The sequence below is a fragment of the Coregonus clupeaformis genome, chromosome 35, assembly GCF_020615455.1.
Source record: "Coregonus clupeaformis isolate EN_2021a chromosome 35, ASM2061545v1, whole genome shotgun sequence".
Lineage (NCBI taxonomy): Eukaryota > Metazoa > Chordata > Actinopteri > Salmoniformes > Salmonidae > Coregonus > Coregonus clupeaformis.
This window is the reverse complement of record NC_059226.1, coordinates 4,491,782-4,511,871: the sequence shown is the minus strand read 5'-3', so window position 1 is coordinate 4,511,871 and position 20,090 is coordinate 4,491,782. Positions and strand designations below refer to the sequence as shown.

The window sequence follows — 20,090 nt, the reverse complement described above, 5'->3', positions numbered from 1 at the left end:
TGTATATGATGAGATACATGGGGAGTGTTCCACAGGTCAATAATCAATAAAGATAATATTTCGAATTCGGCCAGACATTTTTTTGGGGGTCAATAAAACAAAAAATAATTAATGGATTTAAGCAAAACTTCCTAGGCATGTAGATACACTAACCAAACATCAGCACATTGAATAACAGCTTTCTAAGTGGTTTCTAATTTGAATGATTTAGTTGTTACTTTGTGACCTAACACTTGCACTTGACTTGTTTCCCCCTTACTAGCTCTGACTTTGCTGATAGCTACTTTATTGAGGAAAAATGTACTTACTATGACTGTGATATGTGGTTGTCCCACCTAGCTATCTTTAGTTGAATGCACTAACTGTAAGTCACTCTGAATAAGAGCCTACATGCTAAACACCTCACTCACTTTCTTGTAACCTACTGAATGGTAACTCAAATAATGAAATCATGAATTCATTCAACCTACTGTATGCATGCATGACTGTAAGTCGCTTTGGATAAACGCGTCTGCTAAATGGCATATATTATTCTTATAAAATTCAACTTCTCTCTTTTTTACAGTATCTTATTTAAAGACAGTTATATTGACAACTGCAAAGCAATCTTGTCTGTATTACATGGTTAACTTTCAGGGAGAAAAGTATATTATGTCCTAACCTGTTGTATGTGAAATTAAAATAATGTTTTTAAAAATGTATTAGTACATATAATTTTATACTAGAGTGAAAACTTTGAATTGGGAATATCTCACTGTATTTATTATATTTAGAGACCAGATACTATAACACTGCAGCCATATTGAAATGGCAAATTGTTCATACAATTAGTATCTTGGAGTACACATTTATGAATTTCATGGTCAAGCCAAATATACGTTCCACAGAATGGAAAGAGACACGTGCTCACTCCCCCTGTCGGAGAAACTAGAGGAACATTAGGTTATTCAATCAAAGTTTTCAGCAAAATAATAAACTATAGAATATTCAGGCACTCCAATTGACAGAACACGTGTTCAGAAAGCTAGGTTGGCCAACCAATTTAAGTGTTGCAAATCAAAGATGGCTAGCATGATACTGATACAATGGTGCAATGTAAGTCGTCGTCGTCCCCCCGTCCGTCCGTCCCCCCATTAGGCTAGTAGTTACAACGTTGCACTGCCGAATGTAACAACTATCACGTGTTTGTCTTTGCTCTTCAAAATTTCCCTCACTATAATGTCAATGTACCATGTAAAATACGACTCACGATTAAATGATCACCAACCATTTGTCTCCACGCATGCTCCGTGGTTATAGCCTACCAAAGTATCAGCTCAACAATTTTGATATTACAATGTAACTAAACTTAATTGATGCAATACCATCGTGAAAAATAAAAGAAGGACATTTCTAAACTCGAACAACAATGATTTCAGGATGGTAAAAATGTCCTGACATTAAAAATATCCACTTTCATATTAACAATATGTTATAGCCTACTCTTGCAAACAGCTTTGGCCACACCTAGATCCTGTCCTATTTTCACAAAAAAAGAGAAACCTTTTCTTCTTGTGCATTTGTTTGTGTGCCGGTGAGTTCCTGGCTGTGTAACTTGATAGGGGGCTCTGAGAGGGAATAAGGGAATGTGTTGCTGCAATGGAGCAGAATGCAATACAGGTAAAGCCGACACTCACTTTATATTATTTTGAAATAAATCGTGATTTTCCTATGCGCACGCATGCCACTTTTACCTGTTGATATCGAAAATAAACCGACTGTGTGTCGGTCTCATTTTGATATCAGTTTGCCCGTTTTCAAATCTGTAATTTTGTTTAGAATGTCGAGTTGATTGTTATCCTATCAAGCTAAAAAGACTCGCAATTACAACTTTGCTGGATGAGTCACAACTTTCCAAGGGAGAAAATAGCTCGCTATGATATTTTGAAAGGCCAAAATTCCGCTGACATGATTATAGGGTTTTATTGGTCAGGATTTGCAATTTAATTCAACTTCAATATGTCTATATTTTCTTCCTGTTAATGATTCATTTCTTTGTGTGTCGTGTCGACTACCTACGTTCTCCCTCTCTACCCCCACCCCCACATTTCCACATTAAAGGCAATTTTATCTGACGATTCCGCAATATTAAGAAACTTTTATGCTTGTTTTTCAACTAAATCGATGGTATTGTAACTTAAAATCAAGTTTTGAGTAAATAGAAAATGAATATCTTACATTTACAGTGACGTGATATTAAAGATTAAAATATAATCTAAGGAACTAGGTGGAGCAATTTATTTATCGAACAAATGGCCAACATATGGATATAAAAAATCCCTGACATTATCTATCGTGTTTATTTGGTATAGCTCAAAATGGAATGTTAATATTGTGAGGAAATCGCTGTACTTTGTACTTGAAATTGCGAGGATTATCTTGATTGTACATACCAGGCCCACCAAAAACTTATGTCGAATATTAGGACTTCAATAACAGTAGGCCTATATTGGTTTTATATTTAATATCAGAAATGTTAAACATATATAGGCTATACTGCATTCATAATGATATTTAAATTGTAGCCTATACAGTAAGCATAGGTTTCTCAAAGTTATGGTGGATATTATATGTTCCTCCTGTTCCAATGATCAAATGTCTTGATGTAGGCCTACTTTTCTACTCTTTGTAATGTTGCGTAAACAATGTTTTGTATAATAGGATATCCAAGGTCACATAATGTTATTTTGCAGAAAGAACACATTTTCAATTCGTTGCTCTCTTTCTGGAACAGCAGTGCAGGCTATATCAAAAGCCATCACGAGCATTGACGTATTCTATCTGTAGGTTAGGTTTTTTTATTTCAAAATCCTCTCTCAAAATTGAAAAAACAGTTTTATGTGGCTTTAGGATTTACTGTAGAATCAGCCTTGCCTCGTTTTCACCACTAGTTGGCCAAGTGATCAACGTGTGCACGCACAGCCCTGTTCCTACTACATTGGAAGGGGGGTAGGGGACTGGGTTGCCGACAATAGGTGGTGGGTAGGAGGGGTGCGAATTTGAGAATTTTCCGCATTTAGGCAGCTATAATAGGCCTACAGGGGTGTTAATTTTAGAAGATACTGAACATAGATAATGGATTGATTAATTATATATTTTTTGATTAGGCCTTATGAGTTTGTAAAGGTCTATATGAATTAAAATAGCCTATTACAACACATTTCATCATAGTTTTGATTGATCACAAAACAAGTATTTTATGTTGGATATCCAATTGTATCCTTTTATTTTTATAACCCTTTCACAGCTATGGAAATATGCATACAGTCACATCATGCTGTCTATGAATAAGGGTTGCCTACTAAATAGATTAATACTTTGGAATGGGTATTGGTGCATGGTAACGCTAGAGTGGAGAGAAGAGCTCTCTGTATTTGGCCTAATTCAGATGATTGAAAGCCATTGTAATTTAGTGAAAATGGCTGTCCTTTGTGGCCGCTAGCAGCGAGGTCACTCTCTAATAGAGAGCCATAGATTGAGCAGAACAACATACGCATGAACTAATGTTGATAAATGGGGAGGAATGCAGGCCTTTGCCAGGAACATTGGGTGGAATCTGAAAGTTTATGCTCATGGCCCAAATGGATAATTTGTGTCATGTGAAGGAGTGTTTCTGTGTGCGAGTTGTTTGACATTCAAATTGTACACATGGAAGGGATGACATCTATTTGTTTAATTCATACGTTGAGGTTTGCAATTTAAATGAAGCTTCGCTTGTCTAGATTACGGACATTTGTGATGGGCACAATAGTTAGTAGTACTATTAGTTGTACTGGGTGATTCCTCACGAAACTATAACAAAAGAACATGATTTCTGGGATTTTCACGAAATGTAATCCATAGAAGGGTCCTTTGGATGAAGGATTATTGACATATATTATTGACATATTTGACATTTGTATCTTCAAGCATAATTGAAAAATAATTAGTTGGAATATTTGTGACATTTTGGCCTTACCCAGGCCTCCTTTAAGACTCAAATTGGCCTCATATGAAGCTTTACCGCTTGCTCTTTAATGTGAGTAGTATTTTGATTTCAATAAAAATGTTCATACATCAATTTATGAATATGGAGAAGGGGAAAAAAAATATGTATTTATATTTACGGGCAGTTGGATCTCAGATACATTTAGAGTTAGGATCCAATTTGTAACCATTACCAACAGTGAATGTGAAACTATATTCAAAATGGTCGCCCTCTGCTGGTGATTTGCAGGATGTACAATGATACAAGTAGGAGGGCTGTGATTGGTTACATTGCCTGTTTGACAATATCATTTTTTTTAAATAGCCACTTTTTATATTTTCAGTATTAATGTTTATATTTAGAAATCAAAATACTACTCATATTACTGAGCAAGCTGTAAAGCTACAGGAGGCTTAAAGGCAAAATGTCCCAAATGTTTGAACTTCAATTAATTATTCCGCAATTATGCTTGAAGATGCAAATGTCAAATATGTCAACAATCCTTCCTCCAAAGGACCCTTCTATTGATTTACATTTTGTGAAAATACCAAAAATCATGGTCTTGTTTTGTGTTGAATCACCCTACTATTCAAATGGTATATTATTTTCTGTTTAAAGGAAGTTGATTTATATATCAGTTGTCAGGAGCTTAGTACTTAACATTCTGAACTAAATTCTTAACAATTTGAATAAGAGATGTGGAGCTTTCCAAGTCATAGTCACAGCATTATTGCTCCCAGTATAATTGCGGTATAAATTATGAGTACACATGGTTTTGTCGTTTGTTAAACTAATCTTTAATAGAGTTGTATTCATACCCTTGTACAATTTAGGAAACTTAAATGGACATCAAAATGAAAATCAAATAGGGAACAAGGCTCCATTTACATTATGGGCCGAGGTTGATTCAGATTACATGCCCTGTCATTGAACAGACGGGAATGGTTGAATGACTCTGACCTCTCTGTCGCTCACATTCACACTCACTCACTCAGTGGTTAGGTGCTCCCTCCTGCCTGCGCGGCTCTTTTGCCTTCTATAAGTCAGTGAGCTGTGGGGCCGGGGCCGGAGCCGCTGCTCAGGTCTGGAAACTGGGGGAGTTCTACTATGTCCGCTGTGGCCCCGAGGAACCTGTGGGCATCGCTGAGGTATGAATTCTTATCGCTGTGTTAGTTTGCGCATGACACTTGCCATACCAGGGGTGTATTCAGGGTGGTGACTGTGCAGAACATTGCAGATGGATACTCAAAATCTGTTTTTCCCTAAGGGTTTCTACCAGATTTGGAACATTCTGTAACATTGCACCCTCGTGAACAGGCCCCAGAGTTTTGGGATTAATTCCTTCCTGTGCCACTGTACTGATTATGTATTTATTGTAAGTCGCTCTGGATAAAAGCATCTTCTAAATAACTATGTATTTCTTATTTCAGGTGATGTTACTGTGGGAGGACCAGGCCCAGCACCATCTGCTAGCCAGCTCCAGACTCTACTTCCTCCCTGAGGATACTCCCAAGGGCAGAACCAGAGAGCATGGAGAGGTGAGAAGAGGTGTGGGGGGCACTGAGCTTGATCGTTTTTTATAATGTAGGAGTGTTCAAAACGAAGCTATAAAATGTTAAAACTATGTACATTTTAAAGTCTACATTACTGTAAACACTGAGTGTGAGTGTCATACTCTCTGTTCGACCAAGAATCGCACAAAATGACAGGCCATGTGTAATTGCTAGACTAGTATGTCATACACAGCATAACTCATGAAAGGACATACTGCAATGTGCAAGATCATTTCTTCCATAGTCAAAATTTGGCTTGGGTTTATGTAATAATGGATTGTGTGGGCCTGACTTTTAGCCTACTTGTTTAACCACAAGTGTTTCACAATCTCAATTTACAAATGGTTGCCCAATAACTAACTATAAACAGGAATCATTAGATTGATGTGTCACTTCTCCCCTCCTTATTCAAGTGAATTTTTTTTAATTAACTTGCACAATTCATGTTTAATTAAATGCATTTTTACTAAAGTCTGTTCTTCATACCCAACATTTTAAAAGTGCATAAGTATGGCAAAGAGTAGTTATACTTCTATTTTATATTTTTTACCTATTCCATTCCAAGTTATTTTTGCTGTGATCTTGAATCCCAGGTTTTCCAAAGTCTCCTATTTCACTACAGTGCTATGCTAATCATAGTGAAATATATAATCTTTAGAGGGGAGTCACGGTAAAAAAATACCTGTTCCAGTTTTGTTGTTCATGTAGTCACCTATAGTTGGAGGTGGAATGTGAGATAGGCCAGCTTGCTTCTATCAGTGGTATAGGTGTGTAGGGTTGTCAGTGCCTGAGGCAGAAGTGCTGTGGATCATTGTCACTGGTGGCAAACGGGTCTGGGAGGCGTAGGAGGGCTCTGATGGCTCCTCATGTGCCACAGGCCATTGTACTCTGACTGGGGGAACTTAATCTGGTCCTATGTGGTGAAGAACCGTAAACCAACCACATTCTCTGTGTCCCCTAAATAAATGGGTTAGGGTTAGTAGGGTTACTAATTTAGTAAAGATCAAGGGAATTTCTTCACAGCAATGTGTTTTACATTAAAGCCACATTCTGTAATTTGTTCAGTGATTTAAAAATAATTATATTGCATGTTTTTGCATGTGGAAATGTCATGGGATGCATTTCCTTGATTCTTAAAAAAATAATTACTGGTGGCACTTTCTTTGAGGAGGGAATGCACAAATAAAGTAGTATGGCTTTTAAATGGTGATCTAAGTGTGTGTGTGTCCCTCAGGATGAGGTGTTGGCTGTCTCTAAGAAGATAGTGGTGCGGGTGGATGATCTGGTGAGGTGGACATGTCCGGAACCTCAAGGGTGGAAAGGAGGCAGCCAGAAGTCCAGCAGGACCAACGGTCATCACAAAGCTACCCCTATCATTACCAATGGAGACCCAACACCACACAAAGAGAAGGCTGATAGTGAGTGTCTAGGGGTCAAGGTACTCAGCTACCCCCAGTACTGCCGCTTCCGGTCCCTGCAGAGGCGCATCCAGGACGAGGACGAGGTAGGGTTGGGACTCCAAAACCCCCATCTGCTGGCCCTGGGGGGGATCAGGGTGGGCCAACACAACACCCGGGTCCTCTACTGCAGGGACACCTTCAACCACCCCACCCTGGACAGCAACGCCAGTGTCTGGACACAGCTGGGTGAGCGGCAGGCTGGGGGAACTTGATCTCTCTATTGATGTGGCCATTGGCCGAAGTGATTATATTTATTTACCCTAATTAGGCAATGGAATCAAAAATGTGTGGACAATACATTTAAATGAATTAATGCAACCTTAAACTATTATCATATTGACTAATTTACTGTATGTTGTGGTTATCTTGTAGTGAACACAGAATGTGCTGAAATTATGGGATCCTAAAACAATGTTATTTTGTACTTAGTTCAATGTTTTTTGAGAGGCGAATGATTATCTTGTTATTTTGAATTAGGATTAAATGCATCTCTCTCGTTCCCAGGATGCACCTCTCTTAGTTTGAAGGGGCGACCCCGCAAGAGAAGAGGCAGGCCAGAAGGCCAGAAAGCTGTGGAGCCACCAGCCATCAACCAATCAGAGTCCTGGATAGAAAGAATGAAGGTACACTTTGTTTTGTTCTATAAACTGTTATATGGCTACATAACTTCTTCCAGTTACTTTCAGATGTCTTATTATTCACCTCATATTCACTTAGAAATTACTTAATATAGTAATTACCTTTAGGCTTCTTTGTTATGAAATGCATCACAAAACACTATTTATGCCAAGTAGTTACTATTCTTAGAAGTTAAAATTCCACATAATTTCCTAATAGACACCAACTGGAATGGGACTGTACAGCGTTACCAGATGTAGTATGGTTATAACATTATGTATCCTGTAGGAGAATGTAATGGGCAGTGTGGAGATGCACTGTGAGGGGGGCTGTCTCCCCCACCCTGATGAGCAGCTGTTCCTGGATCAACTCTACTGCTACATGGAGCGCCGCGGCTCACCCATCAGCAAGGTGCCCAACCTCGGCTTCAAGAAGAGTGAGTTGCTCACTGATGACGTCATCAACCACCATTAATACTCCTACCAAAGGCTTTGAATACAAAGGGTCCTTTGCTGTACTTTCAGTTTGATTTGATGAGTTATCCCTACGGAACAAAATAAAATGTTCCCACCATGTGGTTATGTATTTGAACAAGCTGTATATCTGTCAGTGTTGTAAACCAGACAGTCAAGGCCACAGCTCCTAGGACCTATGGTATGCTTTAACACTCTTATCTGTCTCCGTGTCGACAGTTGACCTGTTCGTCATGTACTCTGTAGTCAAACGGCTGGGCGGCCATGAGAGGGTGAGTAGTGAAGGCCATCATTCTATATCATCCACATATCTTGTACAATAGTGGTACGATTGCTAAATCTAAGCAAATGAGTTAGAACGGTTTATGGAAATAATTGATGGTCTAAAAACTACTTTTAAACCCTTTACAATCTCTCTGCTGTAGGTGACGTCCCAGCGTCTGTGGAAGAAAGTGTATAATGAACTAGGAGGATGTCCGGGCAGCACCAGTGCAGCCACCTGCACCAGGAGGCACTATGAGAGGTGAGGCAGGAACACTGCTTGTGCCCAGACCAGTTTACGTTGTGCCCCACCTAAAGCATACATATTCTTCTTGTGACAAAATAAATCCATGTTTATAACTACAGTGCACAATATAACCCAGGCTTCAGCTGTGAGAAACGCTGATTCAGCGGGCTGATACGATTAATAAACAAAGTCAAAATATACTATTTCTCTAGAATGATAGGCTAATGCAGGGGTCTCCAACCTTTTCTAGCATGAGAGCTACTTTTAAAAAATGAAACGTCGCGAGCTACTCTTTTTTTCTAGCTTTCAAATAGGCACATTTTTCATCTCCTCCCCTGCAACTCATCCCTGGGTCCTTAGTGTACAAGAGAAAGTAGTGCACTGTTTCCCAATTTACCTGGTAAAATAATGGTTAATAAACAACTAAGGGGGGCCCTATAAAATCTGTAATTTCTTTCCCAAATTCTGTTTTGCGTTTTCCCAAATCATGTTTTCTCAGTTGTATTTTTCCTGGTTTAGATTTTTGTTTGTCAAAATTACAATTGTCCATAGAGAAACAACAAAATTGATGTTCTGAGTCCATGTCAATGCTTAAATCACATCAGAAGACAATTTTTTTAGGTCTGGAAGAAAACAAACAAATGTTAATTCTTGAGTGTAATTCCCCTTTAATTGCACATCTAGTGAATGAAGAATGTGGCGTCTAATCTGCCTGTCTAGTGATGGTTCTGTACTGCTGCTGCTGATTTCATGGCAAAGTTTGCAAATAATAGATACAAATGGTCCTCTGTAGCTCAGCTGGTAGAGCACGGCGCTTGTAATGCCAAGGTAGTGGGTTCGATCCCCGGGACCACCCATACACAAAAATGTATGCACGCATGACTGTAAGTCACTTTGGATAAAAGCGTCTGCTAAATGGCATTATTATTATTATTATTATTATATTATTATATACTTACTCATAATATACAGTGCATTCGGAAAGTATTCAGACCCCTTGACATTTTCCACATTTTGTTGTGTTACAGCCTTATTCTAAAACGGATTTTAAAAAAACATCTCATCAATCTACACACAATACCCCATAATGACCAAGAATAAAACACATTTTTTGAAATTTGTAAAATAAAATAAACTGAAATAATACATTTTACATAAGTATTCAGACCCTTTACTCAGTACTTTGTTGAAGCACCTTTGGCAGTGATTACAGCCTCAAGTCTTCTTGGGTACAAGCTTGGAACACCTATATTTGGGGAGTTTTTCCCATTCTTCTCTGCAGATCCTCTCAAGCTCTGTCAGGTTGGATGGGGAGCGTCGCTGCACAGCTATTTTCAGGTCTCTCCAGAGATGTTCGATCGGGTTCAAGTCCGGGCTCTAGCTGGGCCACTCAAGGACATTCAGACTTGTCCCGAAGCCACTCCTGCGTTGTCTTGGCTGTGTGCTTAGAGTCGTTGTCCTGTTGGAAGGTGAACCTTCGCCCCAATATGAGGTCCTGAGCGCTCTGGAGCAGGTTTTCATCAAGGATCTCTCCTGTACTTTGCTCCGTTCATCTTTCCCTCGGTCCTGACTAGTCTCCCAGTCCCTGCCACTGGAAAAACATCACCACAGCATGATGCTGCCATCACCATGCTTCACCGTAGGGATGGTATTGGCCAGGTGATGAGCGGTGCCTGGTTTCCTCCAGACGTGACGCTTGGCATTTAGGCCAAATAGTTCAATCTTGTTTCTCATGGTCTGAGAGTCCTTTAGGTGCCTTTTGGCAAACTCCAAGCAGGCTGTCATGTGCCTTTTACTGAGGAGTGGTTCTGTCTGGCCAATCTACCATAAAGGCCTGATTGGTGGAGTGCTGCAGAGATGGTTGTCCTTCTGGAAGGTTCTCCCATCTCCACAGAGGAACTCTGGAGCTCTGTCAGAGTGACCATCGGGTTCTTGGTCACCTCCCTGACCAAGGCCCTTCTCCCCCGATTGCTCAGTTTGGCCGGGCGGCCAGCTCTAAGGAGGAGTCTTGCTGTTTCCAAACATCTTATATTTAAGAATGATGGAGGCCACTGTGTTCTTGGGGACCTTCAATGCTGCAGAAATGTTTTGGTACCCTTCCCCAGATCTGTGCCTCGACACAATCCTGTCTCGGAGCTCTATGGACAATTCCTTCAACCTCATGGCTGGGTTTCTGCTCTGACATGCACTGTCAACTGTGGGACGTTATATAGACAGGTGTGTGCCTTTCCAAATCATGTCCACTCAATTGAATTTACCACATGCGGACTCCAATGAAGTTGTAGAAACATCTCAAGGATGATCAATGGAAACAGGATGCACCTGAGCTCAATTTCCAGTCTCATAGCAAAGGGTCTGAATACGTTTTTTTTGTGTTTTTTAAAAGTAAATATGGCAAAATTTCTACAAACCTCTTTTCGCTTTGTCATTATGGGGTATTGTGTGTACATGATGAGGGAAGAAAATGTATTTAATCAATTTTAGAATAAGGCTTTAACGTAACAAAGTCAAGGGGTCTGAATACTTTCTGAATGCACTGTACGTCTGCTCGGTAAGCCTACTTTGCAGTTAACATTTTAATTGAGAAGGTTTCGGGGAAAGTATTTCTGTCATCCTATAAGACGGTTATCATATCAACTGGCTACACACAGAGTGATAGACAAACGCGCGCACCACACAGACAGACGGCAATATTGCTGGAAATTAATTGGCAGATATTGTGTTAGGTTTGGCTTTTTAAGCCAATAGTGGCTAACCAGGGGTGGGATAATGTCAAAGTTGTGTTGAGTAGATAGTAGCTGGGACCTTGCAGTGTCTGATACTTTGTTCATGACAGTTTGCGGTGGAACGTGAAAATTGCTTTTAATTTCAGAATTGTTTGGCTAGGTACTCATAGGTGTGCTGACCCATTAGAGACCCCTGAGCCAATGTGATGTACTGTACCTGATTGAAATCCCTGGCATTTTAGGCTTTTCGGCCTAAAATATATAGGCGTTTCTTTACAAAACGTGTTTTTCATTCTGGAACTTTCGGTTTTCTGCGTTTCCCTCAGGCTGATGCTTCCCTATGAGGAGCACATAAACGGAAGAGGAGCAGAACTCAAACTCCCAGCATCCTCTGGGCCTACCCGGGGCAGGGGCATGAGGGGGAGGGGGAGGAGACCACTGGTGAAGAAGACTGCAACCCTTACCCTTCCTCCAGTAAGTGTCTGTCTGTTCATCTCTCACTCCACATACAGTTCATCATTGTTGACTTGCTCAGTTCATGTCAGTCATTTGATATTTAATATGCAGTCATCGCTAGTTGTCTTGTCTTGACCTGAATCTGATGTAAATTAATGTATGAATGTATTCTATTACATTATAGAGACTAACATGAGAATCATTCAGAATGTCTAAGTGAATCCTTCCTCATGTATGACATCTCTCTCTCACTAGATTATTTCTCCAGACGGTGTGGTGGTAGTGAAGAGGGGCAGGGGCAGACCTCCAGGCAAAAAGAACCAGGCCAAACTTCTAGCCTCCAAGGCCAGTCCAGTGGTCCTGTCTCCCCCAGCCAAACACAGCCTGGACCTGGGGGCCCGGCCCCTGCAGGACCCCTCTTTCCAGTCCCTGTCAGTGTTCCAGGGGCTAAACCTGGCCAACATGCCACTAACCCCAGACCTGTCCCCCATGTCTGCACCCTTCCTGCCCCTCCTGCCCAAAATGGAGAGGGAGGTAAAGGTGGAGAACGGGGATAATCTAGCACCATCACCCACTCTGTCTCCTGCAATTCTCCTGTCTGCTCTCCCCAGGCTCCACGCAGGGGGCTCCCTAGGAGGGTTCAGCCCCACTAAAGGCCTCTGTCCCCTGGATCTCTTTAGGAGCCGACTGGGCCTCACTAGCTTGGACAGCCCTGGTCTAAACCCCCAGGACCCTGCCTCCCACCAGCCCTCCAGCCTCCACCTCCAGGCCAAGGCAGGGAGCTCAGATACCCCCCATCCCAATGGGGACCAGTCTCAACAACAGTCCCACCACCAGTGCTCGGGGTGTGGGCTGGACGAGGCAGCACAGAGGGGGGGCAGCAGCAGTATCAGCACCAGGGAGGGCCGGAGCAGCAGGCCTCCCCTGCCCCCTCTCCGGGTCCTCCCCCTGGATCTGGACTGCAGCCTGCAGGTGCGTCAGCTAATGCATACGCGGCTGGGCTTGGCCCAGCTCCACTCCTTCACCAAGCGGCTGTCGGAGGTCTTAGCCCAGGACCTGAGTAGCAAGCCTTGTCTACCTGTCACCCCTCACCCAGAGCAGGCCCTACCGCTCAACCTCAGCAAGCGCTCCACCACCAAAAGATCTGCCTCTGATACTGACTCCAGGATGGCTGCAGGGGATCAGGAAAATGGTGATGCCACACCCTCCTTAGCTAAAAGGCATAGAGTGGAGTCGTGCGAGGAGGCTGAGGACCTGAGCTCACCCAGCAGGGCCAGGGCTTTCCTCCTGGAGCTTCCTTGTCACACCACCAGCCCAGACACCTATTCTCCACATACCCAGCTCTGCCTCACCAAGTCTGGGGAGGGCTCTGGAGACACCTCTCTGGAGAACCAGGGCAGGACGATTGACTCTGAGCCAGTAATCCAGGTAAAGGTGGAAGAGGACAGGAGGGAGAGCAGCTTTGTGGAGGTGGAGCCTGTGGAAGACTGCTCTGTAAGAACAGAACAGGAGACGGTGGAGAAAGAGGGAGAAAATGTAAAGATGCAGGAGGATGGGGAAGAAGAGAAGATGGAGGTTGAAACCGTTAAAATGGAGGATAGTATACAACAGAAATCGGAGAAAGAGGAGGAGGGAGAAAAGGCAGAAGTGGAGGGGAGTAAACTGGAGAGGGTAGAAGAAGAGGGTAAAACCATAAATACGGAGGATGATATATCAGAGAGGGGACTGAGGACTCCTTAGCCCACTCTACCAGTGGCTCTGGGAGCCACAGGTGCAACAGGAGGATGAGGAGATGGAATATAATGTTAAGGCTTCTATCAAAGGGCTGCCCAGTTCTGTCCTGCCTCCAACCCAGGCCCAGCCAAGGTGCCTGAACACCTGCACACAACCCCAACAGCCTCATGACCAACACCGACAATCACTCCTCCACTCTACCTTATGGGAGGTTACTCTCAAACATACAATCAAAGACTAATCCTGTGAACTCTGTAACGACACACATACACACACCTTTGAAAACACTGCCATTTGCCTTGAGATGACACTATTCAATTATCTAATTCTATACATTGTATGATACTATGCATAATACAACTTTCAAGCTTAATCTAACTTGAATTATGTAGCTATATTAAAGCTTAACTTGTATTCTACGTCTGTAGAAAATAGTATTATACTTTTTTTCTTACTGTTAAATTAAGTATATTACAAAACAATCAATAGTGCAGAGGTTTTTATAACAATCCACTCCTTTCCTGGGCCCAGTCTTCCAAAAGCATCTTAAGGATAACTTCATTGTTAGATCAAGGATACAAAAAGATGTGCCTTAAATCTCTTGTGCTCTGATTTGTAGTCATTCAGAGTCACACAAAAAGCAACAACCAGGAAAATGTGTTTGTTTGTTTTCCAGTAGTGTCCTTCAGTCCTGTATTTACTTCCTGTTTGTCTCCAACGACGGCAGGATTTGCACACCTACTGTACTGGTTCCCTTTCCTTCCTTTTATGAGGCAGTCACTTACAATATTTATTAATATTTTCCTTTCTGATGCCAATTTAATGTATTTGAATGTGTCTAGTTTAGAAAAAATAATACTGACACCACTGGCCTGGTTAAGGTTAGATCTAGTCGTTGTTGCCTTAATCCGAGTCAATTGATGCCAGTAATTCTCTGACAGATATCTGAAATGCCCTATTTTGTATACGGTAAACTGTGGTGTGCCCAGACCAGATGTACAGTAGCAGTGCAATTCTATTGATTACCAGCACCAAAGATCTTTCTTACTGTATGTTTACCATAAAGAGAGTAAATGTTCTCTGCTGTAAAATATAACTTTTCTAAAACGTACAAAAAATGTTTTCCTGTTTATGTCCTTATTAAATATTTGGTTGAACGATTAGAGCTGGTTGTGGCTCAACCTGTTTCTATTGAGCATCTATCCTCATTGCAGCCTAACCTATTTCTTTGTGTTTAAAAATGTCAGCATACCGTTGAGGTTAACAGTCCACATGCCTGCCATTGGGTGAGAGGGAAAAATGTTCTAGTTGAGCTACACATCATTTTGGTGTGACAAGTTCCTCATTGAGTTGTATAGGTATTTAATGCTTTTACTTAAATAGTTTGTGTAGCTTTTTGATGTTATTATTATTTGAATTATTTAGAGTTTAAGATCAAATGTTTACATTCAATTATGCATGTAGAGCAAACAAATAATATTAAGCTGATTTTGTACCTTTAGTAGTTTGCAGACCATCTGACTGGTACTTTATTAGTTGGTTGAGTTGGTTCACAGTATACCAACTTCTGGAATGGTTAAAATGGGAAAAAGAGTATCTTCATTCAACTATGGTGGACTTTAAATATGGATGGTCACAATTCTTAGAAAATAAGAAATCAGCATATGGAATTGATTTGCAGTTGCCTCAGATCAACTGGCTTTTCTTTCCCCCTTCCTTTCCCTGCTTGTTTTATTACTTGAACACCTGCTACATAGTTAATGTCATGTAGTTATGTTTCTATTTAAATCTGTGTATCAGTTGAGCTCATCTTGTTCATGGAAGAAATCTCTCTGGTATTCCTTTCTCTGTGTATTTGAGTATGGCCAGTGCCATGCCACATCTTGACTCCTGTACTCAATTGATTATATGGTAGTTTCAACCATTTGTTTTAACACTGTATATTTATATTAAAGATGTATCTGTTAAAAGCTGGGGGTTGCAGATTTTTGTACGAGTATATACACTTGAGTACAGTGGGGGGAAAAAGTATTTAGTCAGCCACCAATTGTGCAAGTTCTCCCACTTAAAAAGATGAGAGGCCTGTAATTTTCATCATAGGTACACGTCAACTATGACAGACAAAATGAGGGAAAAAATTCCAGAAAATCACATTGTAGGATTTTTTATGATTTTATTTGCAAATTATGGTGGAAAATAAGTATTTGGTCAATAACAAAAGTTTCTCAATACTTTGTTATATACCCTTTGTTGGCAATGACACAGGTCAAACGTTTTCTGTAAGTCTTCACAAGGTTTTCACACACTGTTGCTGGTATTTTGGCCCATTCCTCCATGCAGATCTCCTCTAGAGCAGTGATGTTTTGGGGCTGTCGCTGGGCAACATGGACTTTCAACTCCCCTCCAAAGATTTTCTATGGGGTTGAGATCTGGAGACTGGCTAGGCCACTCCAGGACCTTGAAATGCTTCTACGAAGCCACTCCTTCGTTGGCCGGGCGGTGTGTTTGGGATCATTGTCATGCTGAAAGACCCAGCCACGTTTCATCTTCAATGACCTTGCTGATGGAAGGAGGTTTTCACTCAAAATCTCACGATACATGGCCCCATTCATTCTTTCCTTTACACGGATCAGTCGTCCTGGTCCCTTTGCAGAAAAACAGCCCCAAAGCATGATGTTTCCACCCCCATGCTTCACAGTAGGTATGGTGTTCTTTGGATGCAACTCAGCATTCTTTGTCCTCCAAACACGACGAGTTGAGTTTTTACCAAAAAGTTATATTTTGGTTTCATCTGACCTTATGAAATTCTCCCAATCCTCTTCTGGATCATCCAAATGCACTCTAGCAAACTTCAGACGGGCCTGGACATGTATTGGCTTAAGCAGGGGGACACGTCTGGCACTGCAGGATTTGAGTCCCTGGCGGCGTAGTGTGTTACTGATGGTAGGCTTTGTTACTTTGGTCCCAGCTCTCTGCAGGTCATTCACTAGGTCCCCCCGTGTGGTTCTGGGATTTTTGCTCACCGTTCTTGTGATCATTTTGACCCCACAGGGTGAGATCTTGCGTGGAGCCCCAGATCGAGGGGAGATTATCAGTGGTCTTGTATGTCTTCCATTTCCTAATAATTGCTCCCACAGTTGATTTCTTCAAACCAAGCTGCTTACCTATTGCAGATTCAGTCTTCCCAGCCTGGTGCAGGTCTACAATTTTGTTTCTGGTGTCCTTTGACAGCTCTTTGGTCTTGGCCATAGTGGAGTTTGGAGTGTGACTGTTTGAGGTTGTGGACAGGTGTCTTTCATACTGATAACAAGTTCAAACAGGTGCCATTAATACAGGTAACGCGTGGAGGACAGAGGAGCCTCTTAAAGAAGAAGTTACAGGTCTGTGAGAGCCAGAAATCTTGCTTGTTTGTAGGTGACCAAATACTTATTTTCCACCATAATTTGCAAATAAATTCATAAAAAATCCTACAATGTGATTTTCTGGATTTATTTTTCTCAATTTGTCTGTCATAGTTGACGTGTACCTATGATGAAAATTACAGGCCTCTCTCATCTTTTTAAGTGGGAGAACATGCACAATTGGTGGCTGACTAAATAATTGTTTTCCCCACTGTATATAAAACATTAAGAACATCTCTTTCCATGACAGACTGGCCAGGTGAATCCAGGTGACCGCTATGATCCAGTATTGTTAAAATCACTTCAGTCAGTGTAGACGAAGGGGAGGAGACAGGTTAAAGAAGGATTTTTAAGCCTTGAGTCATGGATTGTGTGTGCGCCGTTGAGGGTGAATGGGCAAGACAAAATATTTAAGTGCCTTTGAACGGGGGCATGGTAGTAGGTGCCAGGCGCACCTGTTTGTGTCGAACTGCAACGCTGCTGGGTTTTTCACGCTCAACAGTTTACCGTGTGTATCAAGATTGGTCCACCACCCAAAGGACATCCAGACAACTTGACACAACTGGGAAGCATTGGCGTCAACATGGCCCAGCATCCCTGTGGAACGCCTTCGACACCTTGTAGAGTCAATGCCCTGACAAATTGAGGCTGTTCTGAGGGCAAAAGGGCAACTCAATATTAGGAAGGTGTTCAAAATGTTAGGTATACTCAGTGTAAATCTTTTAGGGGCTGTTTTGCCAGACACAGATAGACTAATCCTGGACTAAAAAGCTGTTTCAATGGAGATTCTCCACAGTTTCATAAATTGACCACTAGATGGAGCCCAAAGGTCAGCCTGTTCTATGAGAGGCCGGACTGCATTCTACAGTCCTGGAGGGGAGGAAGGATATTCTGCACTACAGAAGTAGCTGCTGAGTTTGCTACAACTCTAAAAATATCAGTGCAGATATATTAAATAATTTAACAGCCCAGAGATCTGGATTCACAAAGAATAGATAGGCACTTCAGTAGGCTTTGCACTTGGGCATGTGTCAAAATAGCTATGATGTGTGGGGGGAGCAAGCAATTATTTTAAAAAATATATCAAATTGACTTTCAGTAGGCCTAGCATTGCTTTAGTGTATTCTTTATTCTCCACCCCTGTGAATTAATTTAATGTCCCACAAGCACACGAATACTTGCATACTTTTCCATATCACAGACACAAGCTGCATTCCTGTTGATGGAAGCGGCTCCTGTATTCAATGCCACAGCTAGGCTGGACATTTAGTGTAAACAGTCACAGCAAAGAGGAAATGAACACATTCCAGAAGCCACCAGAACATTGCTCTGTTGTTCTGGGCACCACCCAGTAGAGAGTTAACTGGGGTTCAGGTATGGGCAGAGATGTGTTATTGTCCATTTAGCCATGGCATGGACAAGGGTCACTTTTTGTCTTGATTTCTGTAACAGGGATTGCATGCAGAGAGGCTGCCTGGCTGGCTGGCCTGCATTTTTGGAGCCGTTTTTGTCTAGTACTGAAATTCCTGTCATTCAGCTACTATCTGTGGTCCAATTCTGTTTTCCAATTTAGAACGCTCTCTATGAGTCCAGGCTTCACTGGTCTGGTAAGTGGATTGTATTTTTCCTGCACAGCAAGAAGTTAACCCTTTGGGAGTCATAAATATTAGTTCTGTGAGGCTGGCCTGAGACTGAGACTCTCAGACGGCATGCATTTTCTCCACACTTGACTAAGGTTGTGTTGACTGAAGTAACACTAAACGCTTCATTAAGTGCAAGATTACGATCCCTGCCTCTAAAAATAGTATTTCAAATGAACTTACAAAAAGTTTGCCTTTTATATTTTTTCCTCTCTTGGGCCACTACTTTGACGTTAGTCTTTGTTCATTATAGGATAGGATTAACTTTAATGTCCCCAAGGGGAAAATTGTCTTATGTGGAAAATAAAGCACAGAAGAAGGGATGTCTGACAAAATGAAGTGTCTTTTTTTCTCCTGGTGGTTGCAACAAGCATTTATTTAGTGTGTGTTTCAGGCACATCAACCATCTGTCTGTTCTCCATGGCAGCAGAGAGAGAGTGAGAGAGAGAGCGTTCAGCGGGGCCTGTGTCTGAGCAAGACTTATAAGGACACCCTGCGATTGTTTTCCTCTTGGACACAAACACAGTCAGATGTGAGGGTGAGTCAGGGATAGAAAATTGTTGTTTGTGCCTGCCTGCCTGCCTATGTGTCAGTTGTGGTAGACTGTTCTAAGGATATGGTCCTCATCCCTTATAGTCAGAGGACTTGGCTAAAGCACAAAGTTCTGGGACCAGGGTACTCAGAGTGTGTGTAGAGTGGAGATGTGAGTTGAAACTAAAGCCTTTTGTCTTTGTCCACCTGCCGTCTCTCCCCTTCACCCTCCAGACTTCCTCAAATAGAACCAGATCAATAAATCAATACCACTCTGTTATAGTCAGAACAAGCTGCTTATTGTCCTCAAACTCCCTCTGTTTCTCCAGCCCAGTTACAAGTACTCTGAATTAATATGAAATCATGTTACTTTGATCAAATACGAGAAATGAATTATAATTCCTCATTCTCGGGCTCCTGAGTGGCGCAGTGGTCTAAGGCACTGCATCTCAGTGCTTGAGGCGTCACTACAGACCCCCTGGTTCGATTCCAGGCTGTATCACAACCGGCCGTGATTGGGAGTCCCGTAGGGCGGCGGACAATTGGCCCAGCGTCATCCGGGTTTGGCCGGTGTAGGCCGTCATTGTAAATAAGAATTTGTTCTTAACTGACTTGCCTAGTTAAATAAAGGTAAAATAAAAATAAATAAATACAATTCTAATGCTATGGTATTTATTTCCACTTTCGGCCCTAGTGACAGATTAAATGAACTAGTTTGTGATGTGTAATTCAGTTTGAGCTTGATGCAAAAGCTGCTGTATTCTCCTCCCTTCAGCCCTGACAGAGTAATTTGGCCATTCAAAGACTCCATTAGAAATGAGAGCTTGGTGTCAGAGCGCTGTATGGAGCTGCTGGCTCAATACCCTGCTGCTCCATTTAAGACCGGGTGTGAGCTTTGGGCACTGAGGCCAACACACACACACACATACCACGATCCCACCCAAACACACTCTCACACACCCAATGTATGCATGTTGCTGCTGG

At 41.8% G+C, this 20,090-nt stretch overlaps 1 protein-coding gene across 1 annotated transcript; it reads left to right on the top strand.

The window, feature by feature from the left end:
• Positions 1-1,551: 1,551 nt before the first annotated feature.
• Positions 1,552-14,699, top strand: LOC121551950. Its single transcript, XM_041864633.1, has 10 exons — positions 1,552-1,659; positions 5,002-5,154; positions 5,437-5,544; positions 6,794-7,205; positions 7,524-7,642; positions 7,926-8,073; positions 8,330-8,382; positions 8,536-8,633; positions 11,671-11,818; positions 12,056-14,699. The coding sequence occupies exons 1-10, from the start codon at positions 1,639-1,641 to the stop codon at positions 13,538-13,540; spliced, it is 2,745 nt and encodes a 914-aa protein (XP_041720567.1). The 5' UTR covers positions 1,552-1,638; the 3' UTR covers positions 13,541-14,699.
• Positions 14,700-20,090: the final 5,391 nt, after the last annotated feature.

Excerpts from the sequence above, each read along its gene's own strand:
- LOC121551950 (XM_041864633.1), top strand. The coding sequence starts at position 1,639 with ATGGAGCAGAATGCAATACAG. Across the intron at positions 8,383-8,535 it reads GGCTGGGCGGCCATGAGAGG|GTGACGTCCCAGCGTCTGTG; the intron begins GTGAGTAGTGAA and ends TCTCTGCTGTAG. Across the intron at positions 8,634-11,670 it reads ACCAGGAGGCACTATGAGAG|GCTGATGCTTCCCTATGAGG; the intron begins GTGAGGCAGGAA and ends CGTTTCCCTCAG.